At 38.7% G+C, this 25,414-nt stretch overlaps 1 protein-coding gene across 1 annotated transcript in view; it reads left to right on the top strand.

Moving 5' to 3' along the window:
• megf6b (multiple EGF-like-domains 6b) overlaps positions 1 to 25,414 on the top strand; it is a 56,406-nt gene that overhangs the window by 9,989 nt on the left and 21,003 nt on the right. Inside the window, exons 4-5 of the mRNA XM_072381912.1 lie at positions 679 to 783; positions 19,690 to 19,812. Coding sequence (XP_072238013.1) covers positions 679 to 783; positions 19,690 to 19,812 — 228 coding nt within the window. The remainder of the gene's footprint in view (positions 1 to 678; positions 784 to 19,689; positions 19,813 to 25,414) is intronic.

Consider the following 25,414-nt stretch of genomic DNA (forward strand, 5'->3'; position numbering starts at 1 on the left):
TGGTATACCTATTAGATGAATTCACATGTTTTGAGCTACCTAATGGCTCTGCTGGTTGTGTGTCCTCGATTCTTTGAATTTCACGTTTTAACTAGTGAACAATTTGAGGTATGGGGGATTTATGGACACAGGTTTTGGCTGGTTTCAAGAGATGGATGAGACACGCCCACCCTGTGGCAGCTTGATTTTACTCCGTAACTCATCCAGACATATCTGAATTATCCCAGTTTGTGATAGTGATCAAACATTCGCTTAATCAATCACTGTCATTCTCAGACAATGTTTTTTTTACTTTGTGTGGAGAAGAAGGGAGCTTCCTTTCAAACAGCCCTAAAAAAAAGCAATCTTACAAGCTGTTGCTGTCAATCCAATCACTACTGTGATTCTGTGAAAACAAAGTTGGCAAATTTCTGTCAGGCTGCCAAAAGCATGCTCTTATTCTCCAAGCCAAGTGGTGGATTCCTCTTACATTGGTTAGTGTGAATAGAGGGGAGTCGGTGTCCTTCTTCAGACAGGAGTTAACAGGCTGATGATAAATCTCTGATAGAAAGAGGTCAGTGTTTGAAACCACAGATGTTGACATGTTATGAAAACAGCCAGGTGTCCCAACTTCACTCACGCATTTGTTCCGTCTCTCCTCTTTTACCTTCTTGTCTGTCCACATCTGTGCACATGCAGCGGTGTGTAGTTATGGAGTTTGCTTCAATGGGGGCCAATGTCGGGAAGGATCCACCCAGCTTTGTGACTGTCCTGCAGGTTTCAATGGGCCCAGCTGCCAATATGGTAAGTAGAAACATCCTTGCAGTGTTTCATATTCGCATCCTCATCTTTTCCTCTTTTTTTGTGCTCCACATCATATTTTTATCACAACGGTTTGCATTTTTCAGCGTCAATTTTTATTTTTTTATGTAGTTAACAAATGTGATTGTAGGGACAGAAAATGTCTCCATCAAGAGTTAAATTAAGCTGTTAGCATTCCACTCGTCCAGTTTTCTTTGGATGCAGTATGCATTTTTAAAAGCAGGACTCAGGAAAAAACTAAACTAAACAAACTAAACTCTCTACAGACAGATTAAGACTGATCAGCTGCTTTCCTTTCCTGAAAAACACCTTTTGAAGATGTTTGCTTCAGCCTACAGTCCTTATACATTGCAGACTGACTGACCTCAGTTTGAGTGCTAATGAGAATCTCTCCACATCAGCAGTTGGCTTACCCCCCAGAAGCCCAAGTATTTTATCAGCTACTCCATTGTTGAATTTGAGCCGTTGAAGTTAAACAGTGGAAGACTCTATTGTTTTTCAGATAACACCACACGACAGGAAATTCTTTTTAGTGTCAACTTTTTACCACCATGATCCAACTCACACCCGAGTTAGGCCCTCCTAGACACTACAGTCTTCATTGCACAAGTTCAAAGTGAGGAAAATTAATATTAAAGTCTCTTGCTCTCACATAATCATTCATTCTCTGTCTATCCTACAGGAGCTTTTACATTCATCTCTAACTTACCAACTTCATTATCAGCTGTTTCAAAAGTTCTCTGGTGCAACATACATTATGTAGTTTCATGACACTTCTTAGTACTTTTCCATGGCTCTACATTTTCAGAGTCCTCCGGGCAGCTTTGCTGACTTTCTTCATGTCTGATTTCTTTCCACTTGAATGACATACTTAGTCGTTAGGAGAGATGATCCATGAACACACTGTGTGATCTACTCTGAATAAGTTCATTAGGCAGTCTTATCCTAGCAGCACTCCATTTTTTTCCTAACACATAATGTAAACATGAAGTTTGTTACAAGAAGGTGTGATTCCTACCAAAGATTACTAAATACCGAAATAACAGGGTGCAAAACTTTTGCTCTGAATTCTTTTCCTCCTTTGTTATTTTTATAATGCAAGAAATTTCAATTAAAAAGTAATCTTGGGCCAGCGCAGAGACTAATGCGAAACACAAGAGCTCACACTCACTCCGAAGGTTAATTTAGAATCAATAATTGACCTAACAATCATGTTTTTGGATGGTGGGTGGAAGCCGGAGAGAACCCACACATACATGGCGAGAACATGCAAACTCCACACAGCATGGCCTCAGCGCAGATTTGAACCAGGAACTCTTGAGGCAACAGTGTGGATCAAAGAGATGTGATCCTTATTCTTTTTATCCGCTTTTCATCTCTTCTCTATTCACAGTAACAAAAACTGTTCCAAAACTTTTGCATTACATTGGAGTTTTGATCTCTAATCCTAACCAAGTGATGTCATTTCCAAAAATCCAACCGGGAAAGGACAAAGGTTTTTAGTAAGGTGCTGTTGTTTTATTAGTTGGACATAACTCGGCTCAAATTGAATGAAAGTGCTTTATGTAACTGGGGCAATAATACAAGAGCTTGAATAAAGGCAACTGGACTTCTTCTTGTCTAGTTGTTTATTCGAGCTCTTGGAATGACCATGACCTGGATGACTGAGAATTTACACCAACATAACTGAGGGAATAAAGTATCTTGACAAACCCCTCTTTGCAAGCTTTGATGAGACCGGTCATGTTTCTCTTGCTTGCCTCTGATGCTCGTAGTTTAATACAAGAGCAGCCATCACTACTCCTTGCATTTCCACGCATTAAGATCTAATGTTATTGTTCTGCTTTGTGGAGGATAGGTATCAGCAATGGGTGACTTAGAGGCCCTTGCTGGTGGAGCAAAGTAGCCTCTAGTCCCTGATCTCCCTTCTACTAGAGCCTATTCGTCTGTAAACACTGACAGTTGTATTGCTCTGTGACTGGGACTACAAGGGGCTGCTGTTTGATGGCGTGGGGCTGTCGCCATACCAGGGGCAACACATGTGATGATGGAAGTCCAACACAGGGTGAACTGAACTCACAGCTGTTCCTTGTTGTGGTCCCTCATGTGCCAAGTAAAGGTCATCTTAGAGTCCTGAGGGCAAAGTGAATAACTGCTTTCAGAGTACAAAGTGGCCCACGGGAGAAAGAGCAGTGACATCACTTTAACTAATGACTGTTGTTGAGTGACAGCTTAATATATTGCTCAGCAATTATGTGGATCTCTCCAGTGGTCAAACACATACCATTTTTCTGTTATTGTCATATTCTAGAGCTTTGCGGTTAAATAACTTTAGCAGTTGCATAGCTTTTAGCACATTGCTCATATGCTAACGTTCTAATGGAGTTACCAGTGTGGTCTGCATGTTTTACACAACTGCCAGTCTCTCCTGCTGTCATCTGACATGATTATGTTAAACCTGAAGCCACAGTGGAGGCTGGGCTTCAATCCACTCAAAGATTCACTCATCTTTTTATCACTTCAGACTGTCCTCAGCAGCATTCCTCTGCAGTCGCTTGTGGTGATATCACCCCAAAACCCTTCTGATGTGGTTTGCCCTTGTTTGTGTATGGCAGCTGGGGTGTGTTTAAGTCATTTAAAGGGGCCAATTAGTCTCCTACTCACAATAGTTCTCTGAAGTGTTCATCTGTTTTGCTATTTAGTAGCATTGTGATGTGTAAGACAGTAATTGCTATTTTGTTTTTGTGTTTAAACTATGTAGTAAAGTAAGAAATGCTGCCCAGAGGCATTAAATGTCATGTGACAGCAGAAGGCTTATATGGATCAGATACTGTACTTTTGAAGATCATCATCTTCAGTAATGGAGTTCTACTTGAGCACAGCATCATCTGAATGAAACAATAACTTGTATTGTTCTGAAAGAATGATTTTCTTTCAGATTTTTGCAGGTTTTTATCAGTAATTGGAGGTGGCTCAAAATGGCTAATGCTAGTTATTTTCATACCTTAGTCAGAATGTCTCCACATTCCAAGCAAAATGTAACTATGTCTAAGTAATGATAGGAGTGCCACAAAAAAAAAGAATGAATCGGGGAATAAAAAGAGAAATAGATTTCATTGAAGACTCTTTCATTTAGTTAATGGAGGTTATTCATTCAAAATGATTGGAGGCGTTAAGCTTTTGTAATAAACTGCCCAGGTGTGGCTATTTATTTATTAATGATTAATCAATTAATTGGTAAAGGTTATTGGGGTGTGTTTTTTAGTGATGCATTTCCATCACTGTTGAAGCCGTTTCTGTAAACCAGTAACAAACAGGAGCTCTCACCACACATTAAACAAAGCATCCATTGGCTGCAAACAACTAAATCAATGCAACACAAAATAACAAATGATTGGACGGATGAGACAGATGTGGAAAAAAAGCTGTGGGAAGGCTTGAAACAATTTGTGATCCGTAACAAAACAACTTCATCTGTAAAAAACAAAGGGAGTGTGATGGCATGGGCTCTCATTGCTTCCAGTGGCTGTGGGTCCCTAATGTTTATTTAACATGTTGTACAGAGCAGCCAGCATAGTCATACGTAGGGCTATATTTAGCCAATATTATTGGTTTAAAGAACAAATGTGCAGTGACCGAAAGCAAACTACGACAGCAGTCCGTGATTTTTTTTAAGGTAAAGAGGTGAAATATACTTCAGTGAGATTAAAGTTTGATCTCGTACTGACTTAGCTGCATTTAATTTACGGAAAATAAATTTAAAAGGCAGAAAAACTCAAATAAAAAACAACTAGTCAGCTGCTGTGAAGGCCCGATGAACCATCAGACAAGAAGAAACCTGTGGTTTTGAGACCCTTGAGGCCATCATTACCACCAAGGAGTTCCCAACAAGGAATTAAAAGTACTGTAGTGCAATGAATTATTATAAAGTACATGTGTGTATATTTTTCCAATTACAGTTGAGCCCCTGAAATGAGTTTCTTACTTATTAAAGAACTGTAATGACTATAACCTTCTCATTTAGACACAGACACCCTTCACATTACTTCCATATTCATTAAAGAACTGTATGTTGCTCAGTAAATTAATAACAATCTTTTTACTTCAGCTTAGTATTTTCTTTTCCCCTATTAGTGTCTTATATTTTTCTTATTTTATCAAAATATATTGTTTTGGCTCTTGTACCGAAGTGGCAGCCCTCTGCGCATGATGTTTTGTCTGCTTTGTGCTGCAGTCCCTTTTAACATTCTTGTCTATATCCGATAGGATTTAGTAACTTGCTGTCTGATGTACTTTGTATCCAGCCTGTCATCAGCGGACAAGTGCTATCCTCTGAGATCAGCACCTTACAGGCTTTCAGGCCACTGGCAGGGCAGATGTCTTCATACCAGCTGACATCTGTGCTCAACAGCAGACAAACGGAGCGGATGGCCAACACTCTTTGTAACACAAAACTTTTCCTCTAAGTTTAAGAGTCTATAAATTTCTTATCTCCTATGTTGTGTTTTTACGTCAAACGTGAAACAAAACTTGAGTCAGACCTAAATCTTTGAAGTTAGAGCAAAAGATTATTCAAACAGAAAAATGCAGTGTCTGAAATGCTGCGCTGAAAGAGCTCTTTCTCTGACAGAAATTTCATCTGTTTTTTTTAGATTTCTAAACGATCAGCTCATACCTTGGCTCAGATTTTGGTCACTGCAATGCCAGGAAGACCAGCTTGTTCTGGGCATCACTCATGACGGATCTAGTACTCATGACTATGATTATTATTATTATAATACTGTATGTGTCTCAACCTTGTTTTTTCAGTTACTGCAAATGCTACTTTATCATTCAAAGTTGGTAACGTTCATCAATCCAGAGTGAAGCTGAATAAAATAATTCTATTAAAATCTTTTTTTGTACTTTATTTTAATGCTTTAAGACTCTTACCAATAACAATAATAACAATGATAATAAGTACAGAGCACCTCTGCTTAAAGCATGCCCTCCGAGTTTTAGGTAAGCATATTAACAGTTGAATGAAGAGATCAGTTATGAGGTCGGTTATGAGTCTCTCTGCTCACGATGAAAGTCCTCTATAGTCCAGCAGTTGTTTTTATTGATGTTGATTAAGATGTCTGATGCCAGATTTCAGAGCCCCAATTGGATCATGAAAAAAAAACAACCTATGTACGTGGGTACAACTTTAATGCTTTGGTTCTGATATTTTCATATACTTTCAGTATCACCTATTCATGTTACTGTCACAGTGTGGCGTCGACGTGGAGATGAAGGACCCGAATGGAGATATCAAGTAAAACTGGAAACTAGAACAAAAAAAACACGGCAAAAGGCAGAATTCAAAAACCTAAATTGCCAAAACAAAAACCCTAAGAACAGACAAAAACCTAACTATGACTGAAAAATAACTTGAATTATGACAAAAAACCTGCCATGAACAGTGACGGTAACAATAATGAACCTGATTAACAACACAGATGCTGGTGAGGATTTGACAATGAGTGTATGACAAGAGAGGGGGGTGATTAGTGAGGGAAGGCAGCTGAGGGAAGAAACACAGGTGAAGTGAGTGGAGCTGACGACTGGCAGGAGGGAACAGGGGAAATGGCAGGACTAAAACACTAAAACACAGACGTGACAAAAACATAAGATGCAGATCATGACAGTTACTACATCTAGATGATTGTATTAAAGAAAAAAATGGATACTTTTTATGGTTGTCAGATAGATTTCTTCTCCAATTAACTGATAAAAATAGTTTAAATCTAGTATATTTTTTACTTGAACGTTGGATTTACAATATTTTGAGTGTTGATAAAACAAATGTATAAAGGCGGTACGGTTCTATTACAAGAGAGAATGTTCCCTTTCCCTCTGTGTGTGTTGTCGCCCAGACTTTCCATTCTATGTTGTGGCAGCGTGTTGGGCAACATGTACACAATAGTTTATGTGAATCCACCCCTGGCTGTCCCAAACAGGCAAACATAAACCACATTCTTTGTCTGAAAATGCTTACTAATAGAGGGGGATGAGACCAGTGTCAGTGTAGCTCAGAGTTTCCCAGGTAAGCATATAAATGAACTGTGTAAATATAAGAGCTGTTGAAGGGCTTGAGACTCAAATCTGATGCTCTTTGAGTTCGGTATCGAGTTTCTTCCTTCTGCTATGCTGAATAATCTGGTTGTGGCTACTTTGTAAAGTTGGATGCTTGTCTGGATGGTTTCAAGGCTAGGGCAGAAACCCTGGTGCTATTGTGGGAATTCATTGTCCCGTTAAAGGTCTCTTGTTGAGTTGCACACAGCCTTTTATGTACACAGACATAAACCAAGGTCATCTGGTCAAGGGACAAAATGTCTTACTGTAATGTGACAGAAATAAAGAGCTGCATGAAATAATGTCAACCAAACTGTAAGAAAAACTTTTATTAGTAGTTTGTAGTTGAAAGTAGTCTGATAGTTACTTAAACTGTATTTGACAGGTTATGTTTGCACATCCGTCTTGATCCCTTGCATCTTCTGACTGATGCTCACCATATTTGTTAAGGTGAACAACTCGTTTAAAGGCACGTGTATTTGGATGCTATGTGCTTCCGTTCATCTTCAAAGTTTGTGTGCATAACTGTTGTCAGCTGAGTGATTTCAGATGTTGCTCTTTGAGCTATCTTTTTTTCCTCCTTAAAAGCTGTCTTTCTCTACACTAAGGTCCAGCAGTGTTCTTTCCTGAGACTAATAGACCATCAGCCTGTTGTAACCTGCCTTTTTGACACTTCCCTCATACCTTTTTAACAGTGTAAGCATCATAAAAAAAATCTTAAAGCTAGTCAAACGACTGACCAATACTGTTTGTTTTCATCTTTGACACACCTAGACTTTCTGTCTATTTGGCACAATAAGGTCAAATGTAACCAGAGATGCATGGGATATGCCAAATTCCAGTTAACACAAAAGTAGCAAATTACAATGTTGGACAACTTATAATTCAGTGATAATGTTAATACATTAAGGGTAAGAAGGATAATGGTTGTTGGATTGTTATTTAAACAGCGACTTTTACCCGCTCCCTCTGTGTTGAAAATTTCAAGGGAGCAGGGATGTCAAAGGTCAAGTCTCTGCCTTTTTAGCACAGGAGGAACTTCTTAGCTGTAGTCACCTATAATGAAGAGCAAAAATGCCACATGGCATCTCACCATATTTGAAAATGCACGGTCGCGGTTAGTTTGTTTTGCTCATCAAGCTGTTTGGAGACTGATGGTGATATGAGCGAGCAGCAGTGACACAGATGGCACCAGGTGGCCATCTTTTTGCAGATGCTGGTTCACAGGGGTCATGTAAAAGGGAACATCTCTTTACCTTATGGTAAAACCTTTTCACACGTGATTCTTACCCATGCTTGGGTAGGAGGTTTTCGGTGGAATGTGTTTAATCTATATAATCTTGTTTTTCTGTATGTATATAGTCCACGTGTTTTCTTTACGTGCAGAACCAATATGAAATGTGATGAGAAATCTGCTTTTGGTATGTCGACGTTCTGATCCTCCACATTGGAAAAATAAATCCCTCAACTCCAAGACCCATTAAATGTTTTTTTACATGGCATAAAGAAAAACATTTGCACAGCCTTCATGCTGAGTTAGCTAAGCACTTAAGCAAGGAATAGCCCCAAGATTAAACTCATGTGTGACCTGTGGATAGTATAGTTTCATTGCTTGTGCACGGTTGCTGTCATGTTGTTTGAGTTGCCACTTAGCCTTTATTTAGCAACAATAGAGGGTTTTGGGGTGTTTTTGAGTCTGTAAATCCACCGAAGAGGGAAGAAATGGAAGACACCCAAATATGGTCATGAAGATCGTGTTAAAAAAGATTAGTTTTTTTAAAGTTTTACTATAACTTTGACCTTGTTAGATGCCTTAGCAACCAACTTTGATGAGTCAGTTACTTTGATTATTACAAATTATAGTAGTTTCACCATGAAAAGGACTTCTCAACTGACTGTGGATCACAAATGGGAACAGTAGGTTGTGCTGGAAGGTTTTAACGCGGCCCCATAACTCACAATTCAATATAAGCATGAAGGATTGTAAAGGCGTGAGATACCCAGCTGTGGCAGTTTGTCTCGTGACTGCTATGTCCATCTTTCACAGAGAAGTCAAAGGATTTTTAACATTGGGGATTTATATCTACAGTATTTGCTTTAAGTGCTCATCTAGCCCTGTTAAAGTGAAAGGTTGAGCATGGCTCTGTAAATGTCTCTCAAATCAGAGTCGATATGAATTCTGTTCAGGCTGTTTGGTCTGTGATGGGTTTAAGAGGCTACAGCTGAAACTTCTGTGAGCAAGTTCAGCAAGTTGAAGCCTGCTGGGGTTTTTTTTGTATAGTGGAGAAAATGTATGTATTTGGTTCTAACCTTAAAAACACAAACCTAAGGCAAAAAATATATATATATTGAGGTCTGTGTTAGTAATAAGTTCATGGAGTGGACTAATCATGCTCTTGATAACTTGTATTACAATGAAATTTCTCCTCTCAACCATAAATTTGAGTGTAAATGGTCCATTCAGAGTCATTGGTATGTTTTCTTTCTTTTTTCTTTAGGTCATTTGAAGGTTTAATCCTGTTCTTTCAGTATTGTTAGCAGTCAGCATAGTGAGAAGTTGAAATGAGGGAGACCCTGGTGATGCAACTGCTGCAGAGCAGAGCAGAGACTTCTGGCTGAAGTTTTCTCACGCATTCTTCACCTCTTTGTCCTGAACTCCTTTGTCTCAGTCTCTTTATTTCTTTACACCCTTCTCATTCCCCCTTTCTAACCTTCATACTTCAGTCTCACAAACTAAGCATGAAGAGATTGGTCTTAATGTTGGAAAGTCATCTTTTCTGTCCAAGGAAGCATTTGGTAGTTTTTTCAGTTCCCATAGATATGTTGATGAAGTCTAGAGGGACAAATCAATCATTTGTTCTTATTATAAACTTATTGAGTTTTTTTGTTTTAGTTTGACAGTCTAGTTTAAAATTGAATCGAAGTTTCAATTATTTGAAATGGGTAAAATAAGCAAATCCTAAAACGTAAGCAATGACGAACCTTGGCATGTTTGGTATTTTTGCTTCAGAAATAACCAAAATGTACTCAGGATTACTTTTGATCGTCATCAAAGAAAAGAAAAAGCACATATGTTGACAGACATGATCAACACTGTCCCCCAAACTGGTTTCAGCTGGTTACTAATAGAGATGTGATTATGGGCCATCAAAGCCTTAGAGTAAACAAGGATTGTAAACAATATTCAGTGTAGAACAGTATTTTAGAAACAATTTATCTTTACAGACACTTTTTAAGGAACAAAATGCAATCAAGAGGCTTCTCAAGCCGTAGATACAAAATGTTTTTTGGTGAGTACTAACAAATGAAAGCAAATATATAGAAAAATGTTTTTTTTCTCTCTTTTAGACAAAAGTACAGGCGTGTTAAGTTACTGTGAGATATTTACATTGAGCCGTAAGGGAGCAGCCATGTGCCTGTGAAGTCAGGAAAGACGTCTCTAATTAGAGGGAGTGCGTTGCTGTCAAAGGGTGAGGCACATCCTTGCCCATCTACCTGCCTCTGCATCCTGCGCTGAAGCCTAATCTCTTGTAATTGTTCTGAGTCTGGGCTCCCACCCTGTCTCATTAGGCTCTTTACAGCATTCCTGATGAAAGGTCACTCCTGGTCACAGTTGGGTAAAGGCCACTGAGTCTGCGTAAATCAGATGTGACAAGAGTTTGTAAAATACAGTTGCAGGACTAATGATCGTGGACTGATCCTTTTCATCAGCCAGTGTTGCACTGATTCTCCCGATATGTGTTACATATTATACAAGTGAAACTTCTTTATCTTCCCCCATTTGTGTCCTCTTTGTTCTTCTTATCAGACCTCTCTGTAGTCAACTGCTTCTGCTCTGTATATTTACTGTATTCCACTGTTGTGTATATTTTCCATATGGGAGCCACTTAACTGCAGAATATTTAGCCAGGAATGTTTTCTTTTCTAAGTGCTGTTGCTACTGTGGGTGTAAAAAGCAAATGCCAATTTGTGCAAAAATTAAATGAGACATATCAGTGACCTTTCACAGGCAAAGGCTGTTTCTTGAAACCAGACTATTCTTTTAATCTTGCTCTGTTCCTTATCTTAACTCAGGAAAGACTAATTTACTGACATTCCTTCTATATAGTCAAGTTAAATGTCCTCTTTGGTGAGATAAACTGTGCAAAACTGTCCATTTGTAGCCAAAAGATACGCAGTTGATCTTGGCACAGGGCTCTGCTTTTTGAGGGACTTTTGAGGGTCAGTGATTCTGTTGATAGGTCACTCTTTAATAAACACATGCTCAAACATAGATTCTGTCACGGTTTGGAGGTTTGACAGGAGCCAGGAGGAAACTTAATGTCAGTTTTATTAGAAAATAGAAATGGAATCCTTGTTTACGCTGGAATACCACAAAAACTAAACTTGAAAAACCAAAAACACCAAAGAAAATAACAAAAACAGATTGTAATGTACAGGCGCCAGAACAAGCCTGACAGGGAAAACATGGGTACAATGACAGAGGATCTGACCAAGAATGAGGAGAACTGGGATACTAAATACTGTGGGGAGTGTGATTAGTGAGAAGGTACAGCTGAGGATGATTAACACAGGTGAAGGGAGTGGAGCTGATGACTGGCAGGAAAGGTGAGGAAATGGCAAGGCTAAACTAACTGGAAACTAGAGACTAAACAGAAAAACAAACACAGATTGTGACAGATTCATGTTCATGCAGTGTGTGTCAGTAAGAAAAAGCCCATGAGCAACTGTGTTGCAAATTATGTTAGCTTAAAAAGAGGATGTAAAAGCATCAATTAACTATCACTGTATGTGAAAATGTGATGTTGCCTGGCACAATTTTCTCTCGTTCAAAAAATCCAAATATAAACATAGTTCTTGATTTTTAAATTTTAAATTTTTTTTATCATCATTTGTAAAATGAATGCTAATAGCTACATTATATAAATTATGCCATTTCTGCTTAGCATCTAGTCGTGTTTCATGATAGAAACTGTCGCCCGCTTCCACCTGGAACTGGATAGAAACTAAACCTGAGCATGATGGCGGATGTTTTCCCACCATGTTGGTTTCCATGGTGGCAAAATATCACAGATGTTAGAATTATATGTTGTGTTGACATTAAATCATGATGTTTTGCTGTTGTTGGGTTTTTTGGTTCCCATAGTATTCTGTGTTAAGCTGGTATCAACATAAAACATTTTGAAGATGCTGGATTTTTCAGTAGTAAATGGCAATCAAAAATCTCACAAAAATATCTATAGTTATTCTGTTGTTCGTCTTCTATTCAATCTAACATTGTCGGAACACTGAATCTTGGTAAGGTCAGCTTGAAGTTCCCATTAAGTTGTGACTCTCCTCCCACCTTTTTTACTTTAGGCATAAAAACAAAAGACACTGGCAAAGCTCATTTCATAGTTGGGCAAATAACTACTTTCATTGTTTTCCGAATCTATTCTAGGAATATAGTTTACTGCTTTTGAACTACACATACCCCAGGGTTATGTGTTTTAGTGTTGTTCCTTTCAACTTTTACAACACTTCAAACATGTATTGTTACACTTGAGCAGGTGAAGCAATAATCAGGGGCCTTAACATTTATTTGCGTGGTATACCTTGAGCGTGACAGTCTGTCACGTGTCTGTCCCCTTTTGCCCCGTAGGTAAATGGATTTGGTGACGTTCTATCTGCTCAAGTCCGACACATACCTGTGTTGCGTTTGGCACAAATGCGCCCGAGAAGGAGACAGGCTGGAATCACAACAAGTAATTTTTGGATTCCTGCAAGCCTTCATGTCACGTTCCAGGCGTTCAAAACTCCTGGGTCAAAGCTGGAGAAGACAGGTCGCAACAGGAGGCGCACTGATGGCGCACACGCTAAGGGTCAGAAGGGCAAACGCCTGAGGTCCATGAGGTATTTGTTCCTCCTGTTCAGCTGGTTAGACCATAAAAAGTTATCCTGGAGACACGAGTCGGTTCATACAGCGTACTTACTTTTTTCGGACTCTTTCTTTGATTTGTAAAACTTTGTAACCAATTGTGAAAATGATCGACAGAAGTCCGGAACTGTCTCGCTTGTTTCTGGAGGTAGACACGTTGTAAAGCATTTTGCCCTTTTCGGCTTCCATTGTACGTCAAAACAGAGCTATGAAAGAACGTTGTGTTGTTCTTACCCAACAGGCAACATTCATATTTCCAGTTTGAGGTCACTGGCCGTTGGTGAAGCTTTTTGAGTCTCCCCAACACGATTTGAGCTGTTTGTGTCGGGGAATGAAGGAGTCGTGATAGCGCTCTCAGCTTTATCACAGAAAAGAAGTAAACTTGTGCAGTAAGAGGCAGCTGGCTCCAAAGAATGAACAATCCTTTAACTCATAAACATACAGTACATGAGCACACATGTACACAAGAAACCTTTAAGCTTGCCTTGCAGCGCAGTGAAATGGATCATCAAAACAGGGATTAGACGAGTTTAGGACTCAGCAGAGCAGAATGTTCACTAAACAAACTTAAACACTGGATTTTACTGTCTTTGATATCACATGGAATTCCTGTGTGGTCAAACATGAACAAGTAATACATCTGGAGGCTCAGTGGTCAGTGAGCTGCACATACACTGCTCAGTGGTTTAATTGATATTTGTATTTATATCCCAAAGTAATGTAACGTAGCGCCTCTGACAGAGGAACTGTCTGCTGCTTGTCGCTGGTGTCTTGTCAACACATGCCTTAGAAAGAAGAGTGTGATAAAAACAAAATACAAAAACTGAAATAGAACTTGCAGTTTAAGGGAAACGACAGAGCTCACTTTGATTAGACTGTAAATAAGGCAAAAACACCTTAACACATAAAATAATTCTTTAAATATGTTATGTTTCTTTAATGTAGACAATATTTTTGAAAATATACAGCCAGAGTTTTGACTGAAGATGATTAGTAATTGATTATTAAGTAATTTATATTTGGTGAAAAACGCTGACGTCACCACACCAGACCCTGCTTTTTGTTTCATTTCCAATAAAATTACTAGTAAACTTATGACAACAGCTCCACAGAAGACCCTACATAATATGATTAGGGGTTTGAATATAAATCATAATTATTAATGATTTGTTTACATGGTCTTTTCTATAAATTCTAATGCCACTTTAGTAAGTATAAGCCAACTAATAGTCACTCACTCAGTTTTCTATCAATTTCTATCAAAAAGGTTTAAATATCTATTTTATGATATTTGGAGATGATGATGATGATTCTGCAGTCATGAACATGATTATCTGAAATTATCATAATAACACAATTAATTATTGATTGTGACAGGCCTGGTTATGATGATTTAATATTTCAACGGTTAAATTGGAGGGTGTTTTGTTGACCACAGTAGATAGTTATTCCAAAATATTCAAAACTATTCCAACACTCCCCCCAAATTGGAGACAGATTGTTGATTACCTCATGGAAGCTAAAGGCTTGCTATTAAACATCAATAAATATACATCACAGAGGTCTGTGTGTGGTTAGTCTTTTGTCCTTACAGGGACATTTTTAACCTCTTTGGTTCCTGGGGAAACCTCACCACTTCCAGTTATACTGTCACTTAACAACTCTACTGCCACGTTGGCCACAATTACAGACCCTCGGGAAGAAACTCTTGCTCAAAACTGGCACCAAGAATTCATCAAATGGTACTAATGATGGAAATTAAAGGCTACAACGTACGTAGCTCTCTGGTATAAGTCAGTGTGGTAAACCAAAGTGAAAAATGTTTTACCAGAACAGAGACTTTGACAAGTGTGGCCCACTTTGATGGTGAAATATTATAGTGTGGCAGCTGTGTTTTAGTTACGTGATTAATAAGAGTGGAGCAGAATCACATAATTTAAACTTTATAAACATTCAGCTGCACATCTGGGCTATTATTGAGGAAGTAGAGATTTAACAGCAGGGGGCAATGTTGAACTCGGGCTGAGGCCTATGATTATTTTTTATATTACAGAACCACCTGTCAAGTTGTTGTCTTTTGTAGTTTCAACCATTTCTTTTTATGTATTGATCTGTTTTTATTTTTCACTTAAACAAAGAACTAAAAATCAAGTCACTGACTCAGCAAATTATACACGTGAAAAGTAAGCCAGCTTTAGTTGATCTCTGCTTTGTTTCCATGTTGTCTATCTTTAAATATTGTATCAGCAGTCAGTCAGTCAAGCCTTGCATTGAAACCTTTGTAAGTATGTAAGTATGCAGTTGGGACACTTTTCACCTGCAAAGCAAACACTTGAATAAAACCTTTTAAATTGATTTTGTTGTTTCTCATTATATCTGATTTCAGTTAAGATTCTCAGAGTGAAAACGCTCATAAGAAAACTTTTTTTCCAGATTTTACGAGCTTAAATTAGCATTTTTCCCAAGTTTTTGTCTGTTCTATTCGAGAATCTAAGAGTCAGGTTTATGCTGCTGTCTGTCAAACGGGTAACAGAACATGCCCTTTAGAATAAACATCTTTAACAATCAGTTATACGAGAGGTCAAAGGTGAGGATGAGTTTTTTGTGAAAGGGTGTGAAGTAAATTGTCAGTTCCAGTTCATAGATGATTAGTTTGTTAGTTGAACATGTTTCTAGATCATGTTTCGCTAGTTGCCACATGTGCAGGTCAGCAGCAAAGACATGCTCCTCTAACTCTTCTCTGAACGAAACCTCTGACTCAGATACGTTTAATGGAACCCACAGGCGGTCCCCATCTTTATAGCACCTGGTAAATGAAACCAGCTGTGTGGACTGCAGGGAATGCAAGCAGGAATGAACATTAGAAAAGCACAATACTACACCAGAAGGCTTCTAGATCAGGGCACTAAAAGAAAACAGGTTGGAGCTGTGCACAGCATCCCAGCTCATGATCCTTGAATGAATGCTGTAATTTTCTGGCCCATGACCCCCCCAAAGATAATATCAGTAGTCTCGCAGTTTTCTTTGGCCCAGTAAGCCCCTCGTGGTCAGCCGAGACATCAGCTTTGTCGCCCTGGGAGCGGTGGTGGTCATCCTTATCAAAGGAAGTCACACAATACAGCAGAGGAATGTAAACCCAAAGCTCTGCTGCAGCTGAACTTGCAGAAACATCATCATAAGTTGTTGTGAAGATTTGATTATTTTTCATTCTTTTCCAGGTTACTTGGGAACAGAGCTCCACAGATTAGCATGTTTTTACCAAATTCTCCACGTTTGTATTACATTTCTTTCACCAGAGGACATAACAGCATAATTTGGCTCTCACAACAGTCGTGTTAAAACTCCATCTTTATACATAGAGTATGTGTTGGTAACAGGGTTTGGAAAACTCCAAGACATTGTTTAACTGGCTTTGGGACCCTATAAGGTCCTTAGAATTTTGTCATCTTGTCATGAGTTTAGTCAGTAAATTGCGGTTTAAGCAAGAGTCACACAGTAAATATGTTGTGTTTGTTATGTAAAAATGCTCTTTTCTACACAAACTTTACATTTTTTAATTTTATTAAATCTTTTCATTAGTCGAAGTGGTCTTGATTTCCGCCCATCTCTACTGTAAATATAACATAAAACCTTAAACATTGCAATAAAATACAAATGATGCAGCATTTCTTTGATAGAAAAATAAACCACTGCATTAATCATATAAATATGAATTGACATTTGCCTAAAACAGTTTACTGAAATCTGTCACACTTTTTCTTGCATTTATGAAGGAATATACAGGAAACAGCTCAACATTTTCTGAGCAAACTTGTCCATCTCAGGATACTTATGAGACAAGCTAACTAAGAGAAACCCTTCTCATAAGTTTGATACTACTTTTATGTTATTTGTTTACCAATTGATTAATTTCCATGCTTTAAGCTACAGTAAGATAACTGATCATCTCATCTTAGTGCCAAATGTTAGCTCATTCTTTTTCTAATTCATCACAATGATTACTGACTAATCGGATTTGTCAGTCCCAGTCATATACTTAGATAATAGATTTGACTGCTCAGATATTCCTTGTAAAAATTTTACTCCGTGTATGATGTCTTGTTAAAAATATTTTAAAATATCCTCTGATTTTTGGATGGTGCGAATGACCTGTGGTCGATTTTTCTCTTGCCAAATGGATACACGTGCCACATAATTTATATCTGAACATCTGCCGCATAGTCTTGTGTGATTCTTCCTGAATGGGTTCAACTTGAGCGTTGCCCTTTGACTCTGACCAAGGACATAAATTGGACTGCAGACAGACCGCGATGCTCCAGGCATCTGACCTCTCTCTGGAGAACGAGCACTGAAACACCCCTCCATGGTGATTTAATGTTCATGGGAAGGAGAAGTTTAAACTGATGTTTAAACACTTTTCTTCTGTAAAGTAGGTTGCAAGTCTTGTTTTGCACCCATAGATGTGTCTGGACACACTGCTGGAGGTTCAGCCAGGCGATAGATTGATGGATGGGTGGGAGCGACGTACTATCGACTGGAAAAAAGGACGTAGCATTTAAAGAGAATGTTGCCTCTGTTTCAGCCACCAGACTCACTTCAGAGGTCACTGAGTTTAACTCAAGTTTTTTCGATACATTTCTTTTTTCCTTTTTGTGCGTGTGTCTTATGCCAAGTTTTTTGGATATATTTCACACGTCTCAAATTTGCTCCTCACTTGCAAGTTTTTCGATGATGTTTTTGATTTGCAATCTAAAAGCTGTAAATAAGAAAAAAGTGAATGGGAAAGGTGAAAACTGTCTGTTTTGAACAAGATTTGATATGCATTAGGGGGAATGGAAACACAAATCGCATCGGCAAAGATTTGGGGAAAAGAAAATGATCGTCTTCCCAGATATATTATCACAAATGAAAATAATTCCTGAGGAGGAACTCTCAATTTTCCTCTTGTAGATTACCACTGCAGTTTTTTCACCCTCCTCGAGGTTTGTTACTTCATAAAACAAGAACACCCACACAGCCTAGTTTGTTCAGTAACTCTTAAAGAAAATAAACAAAAGAAATACATCGCAGTATTGGTTATTTTTACAGAATGCCTTGAAACATCATCTTGGTCTTACGAAATTGCTGACATGATGGCAAAAATAAATACTTTCTGTCCAGTATTTGAAAGAATGAAGGTACCCAATTTGACATAGATATTCAGTTTTCCCCTGTTGCTTTGTGTCGTCTTCTGACCTGCAGTAGTTAAACATTCCTGCTCTCTTATTGGGCAGAAAGATGTTGAGAACGATGAGCATGACACTGACCCTTAGCAGACCTCTGCTTAAGCTGCTACACAGGTGTGGGACCTCAGGGGGTAGAGGATGGCGGCGGGTGGGGTGTCATGCACATACAACCCAAACACAGCCGTCTAGCCGTAGGATGCTGTAAGGACTTTAAGTCCCATTCAGCTCTGTTACCAATGTATTTTCTTCAAATCTGCCATTGCAATGCTTATTTTACAACCTATAAAACTGCACTAATGGGCGGGCACTTGGGACACGGACTCATTAAATCGAACTCATGTGATGAAGTGGCTAAATGAAAAATTAGTGAGCATCCCATTTTAAATTTTTGTAACCGCAAACTGTCTCACACTCCTAAGGACTGGTGTAATAAATTACTTATATTGTTTGACTTATTGTCCAATAAAAAAAATTGATCTTGATGTTGAACATGACACTTCCTGGAGTATTGTACTTCTTTCAGGGTTTTGCAGTTTTCAACCCTGTGACAATACTAAGAGTGCAGTATTTTTCATGTGAACATTTCCAGATGTTTTAAACGAAGAGGGAAATCACTTAATTGGCTGGTAAAACACTGGTATTGCACTGTACCACCATTTGCTATAAGGGGGAAAATGTTCCGTGGGGCTGTTTTTTTTTTTTTCATTTTTTTCTCTTCTATCTGCACAATAACTCTTCTCTTTTATGAGCATGGAGAGATTATACAAGCTGATTTTGCCAATTTAATGTTCCTCCTTGATTTGCTTCACCACTTTCACCTCGAAAGATTATATCTGCTGGCATACAAAATAAAACAGCCCGGTGTCATGAAGAATAAACTTTTCGGTGAGCATAATCTCTCCTGACAAAGCCCCATATGGGCAACATGAAATGTCAGTGAAGGGAATGTGTGTCTGTGTTCTGACAGTGCCACGCAAAACTGGATAATCCACCACACGTTCTTCCTTTCATTCTCAATTTTAATATCTCCTTATACTTCAGAATCTCTGCAGCTCCAATTATGGTAGACAGAACTGTCAGCACCTGTATATGACCTTGGTCATTATGTGTAGTTTGGGAACTGGAGGGAAACATTTTATATGGTTTAGTTGATGACAGGTTTGGCAGCATATTTAGCTAATGGAAATTAAATGGAAAGCTGCAACTTCGTGTAGATATGTTTTGGATTTTTTCTGTATGATTAATGAAAACGAGTCTTAGTTCGTGTTGGATTAAGTTAAAAGACAATCGGGTGAAAATGTCCCTGCTCCACATTTCCTTTTGTCCCATTTAATCTATCACTGCATACATTTTTATTCCATTCTGGCTGCATTGTATATTTTTAAATTCTATTGAAGTTTCTACTCGGAGACCAATTAATGGATGGAAACAGTATTCGGTGTCCCACAGCAATACTTACAAAAGTCATATTGAAATTTGAAACATTCAAGAATAAACACAGTAAACATTTTCTTTTTATTGCAGTTGTTCAGAGAAGGCCTAGCCAAAAACAACCAGAACACAGTTTTAATAAACCCTTTAAAACACAGAGTTCCTTTTTGCAGTTTTAACATCTGGATGGCTAACTTTGTCATGTTTTTTCCTCAACAGATGTGAATGAATGTGAAGAAACCAATGGAGGCTGTGAGGCTCTGTGCTGCAACACCATTGGAAGTTTCTACTGCAGGTGTCCTCCTGGGCAGAAACTAAATGAAGATGGCAAAACATGTCAAGGTTTGTTGTTTTTTTTTTGCTTGGTTTCAGGTTGAAGGAGCACTCCACAAACGTTACACAGTTTATTACACTTGTAGGTAAGCAGTTTGCTCTGGAGGGATATTCTTAAAGTTTTCTTGGTTATCTCCATGCAACAAATTGGGGTTTTAAAGACTTGGCTATTAACCAGTCAGAGAGAATCTTGAGAAACTCGCTACTGGTTTTATTGTGGAAAGTCGGGAAATAAAGTCGATCAAAAGTAGGATATTCTGGCGTGTATTGTTTTGACATTTACTTTTTTGAGGGACAGCAGTTGGCGTCTGACCTGAAACCTACTAATATGATTTCTGGATCAGTTGGATACATCTGAACTGGAAAAGTGAAATAGCAGAGCATGCTTTTCAGCCATTACCCATACTGAGTTGTGTTTGAGCAAAGCTTTTAATCATATGCTTTTTTGAGGGAAACCTGTGTAAGGTTTCAGTTATCATTATTATTTATTCATAATGGGAAACCTCTTTGATAGGTACTGATCCTCATATGCAGTTGGTTTGTCACAGTCTGCATGTCTCATTTGAGAGGAGCACCAGACTAAGGTCACATCAGCAATATGAGCAGTCCTCACTCAAAAAAATGAATGTCACTTTAAGTATTTGCTGTATTTCTACATTTTCCCCACTTCATTATGCCATCAGACTGGAAGCTTTTACAAGGTTACTTCAGATCCAAATGGTTAATTTAAACCCTAAAATTCCAAAATAACACTAACACACACATAGATTGAGGCAGTGGTGGACAAACAAGTTTGGTATTTCAGGGAGTAAAGTTTATTGTTAGTGTATTGTGTTTAAGTTGTATTTAGAATGCAGCAACACCATAGACTGCATAGTCACATGTAACAGCTTTTTTATACAAACCTTCTTTTAGAAATCCAAATCAACACTTTAATGTTAAGATTTTCACAAATAAAAATATATATATATATATATATATATATATATATATATATATATATGTATGTCTCGGATATCTTGGCGAAAAACAAACAAACAACTTGTCAGTCTTTTGTAAGTGTGACCGAGAGCAGTTGCATCTTGAATCTTGTATTGCTTTCATAAATCTCACCCCACTCTTCTGATCGTGGTTAATATCTTTACTTTGATCAACTTCTGCAACACTGCCCTTTATTTTGTATTTCTTTTCTTATGTTTATGTGGCCCAAACTTCACTACATTTTGACTCAAATGGGCATCAGTATCAGATGCTTTTAACTTTTCTTCCTGGAATTATTTTGGCTGCAGCAAGTACATCTATGCGTCTTCTGTCAGTCTCCGCTCACCAACACAGACCTTTTTCCGAGCATTTTCCCATGAGATTTTCTTTTGCTCCATCATAGTTTGATGTTTGTAATTGGGGGATCTCCGCGACTGGTTGGTTTAATCAGAGTAATGATTCTTCTGTGCAGCAGCCAAGTCTGGAGGAAAGATTGTAGCTGTCTGCGGGAGGAACCCAGTGAGAGATCTGATCCAGGTCACGGTTGTTAGGAGGGCTGATGTGAACGTGGCCACAGCTGGCTTTCATAGCTCCCTGCCCTTTGCCATCGGTGTGGTTGTTGGAGGAAAACGGCAACCCCCGACATTAATGCCCTAATTGTCTGTAATTGGCAGGAATATTAACAGTGGTAAAAGAAGCTGGCTGGAAGTTTTTTGTTTAAGTTAGATGTGCATGTGTGCTGTGTCTGCAGAAAGTGATCTGCTTTCTGCTTTTGCATGGAGGGCTGCAGAGCAGAGCTCTTTAGTGTAGTTGAGAGACAACTTCCATGCAGTTAGCTCAAAAGATAAATAAGTCTTAGATGGACTCTACATAGGCACATATGGGGAATCTTGTCCTTGGGGCTGTGTATTTTTTTTCAATGTGGAACTTTAATGTGAGATATTAGTATTTGGCAGGGAACGAAGTGAACAAATACAGCGTTTGTTTTGTGCAAATAGAAAATATTTCAGATTTTACAATTTAATTCCCCTTGCTGACTTCCTCTGGGGCTCCCGGCTAAAATTCTTTTTAGTTATGGCTTTTGTTGGACTCACTGGAAGCATTGACACGAATGACGTCAGTCAAAACAGAAGAGGCCAACAGTAACAGCTGTCATGCTGGGGGCAGTGTAGCAGTGTGAACATTTTTGCCGTCATGTCAAACAGACTTTACAGCTCAGGCCATTACAAGCATGAAGTTCTGCCAGTGCCTGGCACGTGTCACGATAATGAGGCACCAAAATCAACAGGTATTCGTTTCTTCTTTACCCCTTAAAGGCGGGCAGTGTGTGTGCATGCGGGGCTGTAAATGTGCTGGCATGCGCTGTCACAAAAACTATGATTTTTTTCTGCTGGGCTGACTCTGACTTGAGTGCGTCTGTACAGATGTGTGTTACAGAGGCTTTAAGAAAGAAAGGAAAGTCATAAATGTTGAGCTCTCGGTCATTGAATGTTGTAGAGGTCTCTGTGGGACATTTATCTACAGGCCATTACTCTTCAGATCAGGGAAGGATTCTGAGCACAAACATGCTTTTTACAGTTTTATAAGTTCTGTAAAGTGCTGCTGTAGTCCTGCTGCTGAGTTCACATGTGTTGGCAACAGATGAGAGAGCATAGTGCTAAGCTCCTGAATAGATTATTTCACTGTAAGGCTCATTCCTTTCTCAGATGTTTGGATTAAAATATAGAATTTGACTTCTGGCACTTATCAAGTTTGGCATTCCTTTAGTGGCATTTTCTTTTTCTTTTTTATTCATGTCAATATCAAAAGAAGAATATAGACAGCACATCCTTTAGTCTTTGTTCTTTAGCACCTTAAGTATGTGCCCTCATAAATCCTTACTTTGAATCACATATTCTTTGAAGAAACAGTCAAATACAGTGGCCCAGTAATGAAAATATATATATATATATTTGTAGTTCATACAACACTTGACATATCTTTTTGTGAAAAAGAGAGTAAAGGCTGGCAGTGAGAGGGAAGTGTGAGGACAACTGGGGAAAAGAGAGACGAAAGAGGAGGATCTTTATATGTGAGGTACATAGCTTTGGTGGATGGGAGGGTGAAAAGGAAAAGAAAAGGAGATGGAGGGAAGGAAGGAAGCACATCAAATAAGAAGTACTTAACACTTTATTCCAGACCAGGAATCTTTACTGGAGAAGTGATCATTATTTTGTGTTTGAGTCGTACTTCGGCCATGGCTCTGGCATCAGAATGGTGGATTTTCTCTCTCGTGGTCATTGAAGCATGTCTGGCTGCAAACTACCCACATATTTACTATAGAAGGATTTGCTATAGACCTCACTGTTACCATGGAAACCATGGCTACAACCTCGGCTACCTGGCACCAGGTAAGTGATGATATCTCATGCTGCAGGATTAATATTTGTGTCATAATAGTTTATTAACAGTCAGAATTTCACACTGTGACTTTGACTCGAAGTTAATTCCTTCTGGGGACGAAGTGGGAATGAGTTTGTCTGCGTTGCTGTGTTCATTGTTGGTGTTCAGGTAACTGTGTCAGGTTAGAGGAGGGGAGATTATTGCACGTGAATATATGAACTATGACTCATCAAAGATGATGTGCAATGTGAAACCCAAACAGGGCTTCATGCCAGATACTATCTAAACCCATTATGTCAGTATTCTTACGACTGAATATTTATTTTCACGTTTGGCAGGACCAAAGTTCTCAGGGATAAATGCGCATTATGAAAGATATTTTACATTTATTATCACCATATTTCTGACATTCCCCCTGGTCCTACTGTTTCTTTTTTGGGGATGGGGAAAGACTTTTCTGAAATGATTTATCTCCTGTGCACAATAAACAAATCAGCAATTATAAGCTGACATGCAACAGTTTTCCATGTAGACGAAGAGTGTACTGTGGGCAGCAAATTAATGTACTTACCACAAAATTCAGCGCCTTCAGAGGCCTTGGCTCAAGTTTACTTGGGATCATGTTCTGGATGTGGAAAGCGAGCTGGAGCTGACTGTGAGCTGCAGTCGACAGGGCAACCTCAGCTCTGCAGCGCTGGTCTCGTTACATGAAAAACCAAACCAAGAGACGGCATGCTGCATTGATGGAAAAATGAATGGATGGCTCCAGCCAGCTTTCCTGGATGAAGTGAAGCTTAAGTTTGGCAGCAAAGAGACGAAGAGAAGGAAAGTTTAGAAGCTTGTTTCTGCTCCAAAGACTAAATCTGAAGATGATGTGGGATAATACCGTGAGAAGATAGGTTTAGCCAAAGGTTTTACAGGAACCGTTATGCAAGAAAATGTTTATGTTTATGCATTTAGCAGTCGCTTTTATCCAAAGCCACTTACAAATGAGGATATAACATTACAGCTAACATCAAAATCCGCGTCTTTATGCTCCTGCCCTGCATGTTTGTCCTGATCCTAATCCTGTCCTTGATTTTATTATAAAGTATAGTATAGTATAGAGTCTGTTTTTTATGTACCACATAAACTGTAAAGCTCTAATACTTTTCAACCCTGCTTTTCCTCCATGTGCTATAATGTCAGGGGTGACAGTCTTTGGGCCTTGTAAAGACCTGATTTATCTGTAGATTGAAGGTCACATTCTGTAGCCAAATGAATTGACATGGATGTGATGATCTTTATTGTGCACGGTGAGGTTAAGATCCTGAAATAAGCCTCGTCCCACAAAACGTGATACAACCTCTTTGGACGCCAAGATTCTTTCTCGGGGTTATAGAGAGTCACAGATTCATTTTATTTCTCTTTAGACGCCACAAAAAGTAATACTTGAGCTGCCATAATCAATATTTTCACTCTGTGAAATACATTTCGCTGTGTTGCAGGGAAATGTGAGAGGGGTCAGGTGAAGGGATGAATCAGAACTTTTATAGCTGCCACTCTTCTCAGGTCTTTGGGGTTTTATATAGTTTCGCTTTATCCTCATCATCACCGAGTGAATAAAATGAATAGTGAAATAGAATTTTTTTTCTCTGTAATTGTGATGGTAATTGGGTTATTTATTGAACAGGAATTTCAGTGAATTCTTGGAATAGTTTCTTGCAGAAAATAGCTGCCTGGGGTCAGGACTATATTCTGAACAACACATGTCTCAGCGAGATAGTTAACTTGGGACTGACTAATAGTATTTTATGAAGTGTAAGCTATTTTTACAGAAATCAGCCCGCAGCCAAAACATTTTCACACTCACCTTTTTAATGCGTCACATCTCTTTCACTCAGCCACATTTCCACAAACTCCACCGTGATCATTTTAACATTGTTGAAAGAAATTGGCGACTTGTTATTAGCGTGGAGGTGAGGTGGTTTGACTTAATGTCCTAATTATCTTGATCACAGCAGACAGGCTGTTAGCAGGAGTCTAAACAGAGGCAGGCTTCATAAATCAGCTCAGATCTCACAGGGGGTCTGCTGTGAAACCCTCAAAACAATTTATTAGTCTTTGACCCTGAAATAAGCACTGTCTAGGAACATGATTTGTTTCATTAGAAATCTGCCCTCAGTGAGGCATCGTGTTTCGCTCACCGCAACGTTTCTCCGATGAAGAACCCGCTTCTTTATGTGTTTACAGTGGACTCGCTCAGCTG

This window comes from Leuresthes tenuis, unplaced genomic scaffold (assembly GCF_036924035.1).
Source record: "Leuresthes tenuis unplaced genomic scaffold, fLeuTen1.0.hap1 SCAF_3, whole genome shotgun sequence".
In the NCBI taxonomy this organism is placed as follows: Eukaryota; Metazoa; Chordata; class Actinopteri; order Atheriniformes; family Atherinopsidae; genus Leuresthes; species Leuresthes tenuis.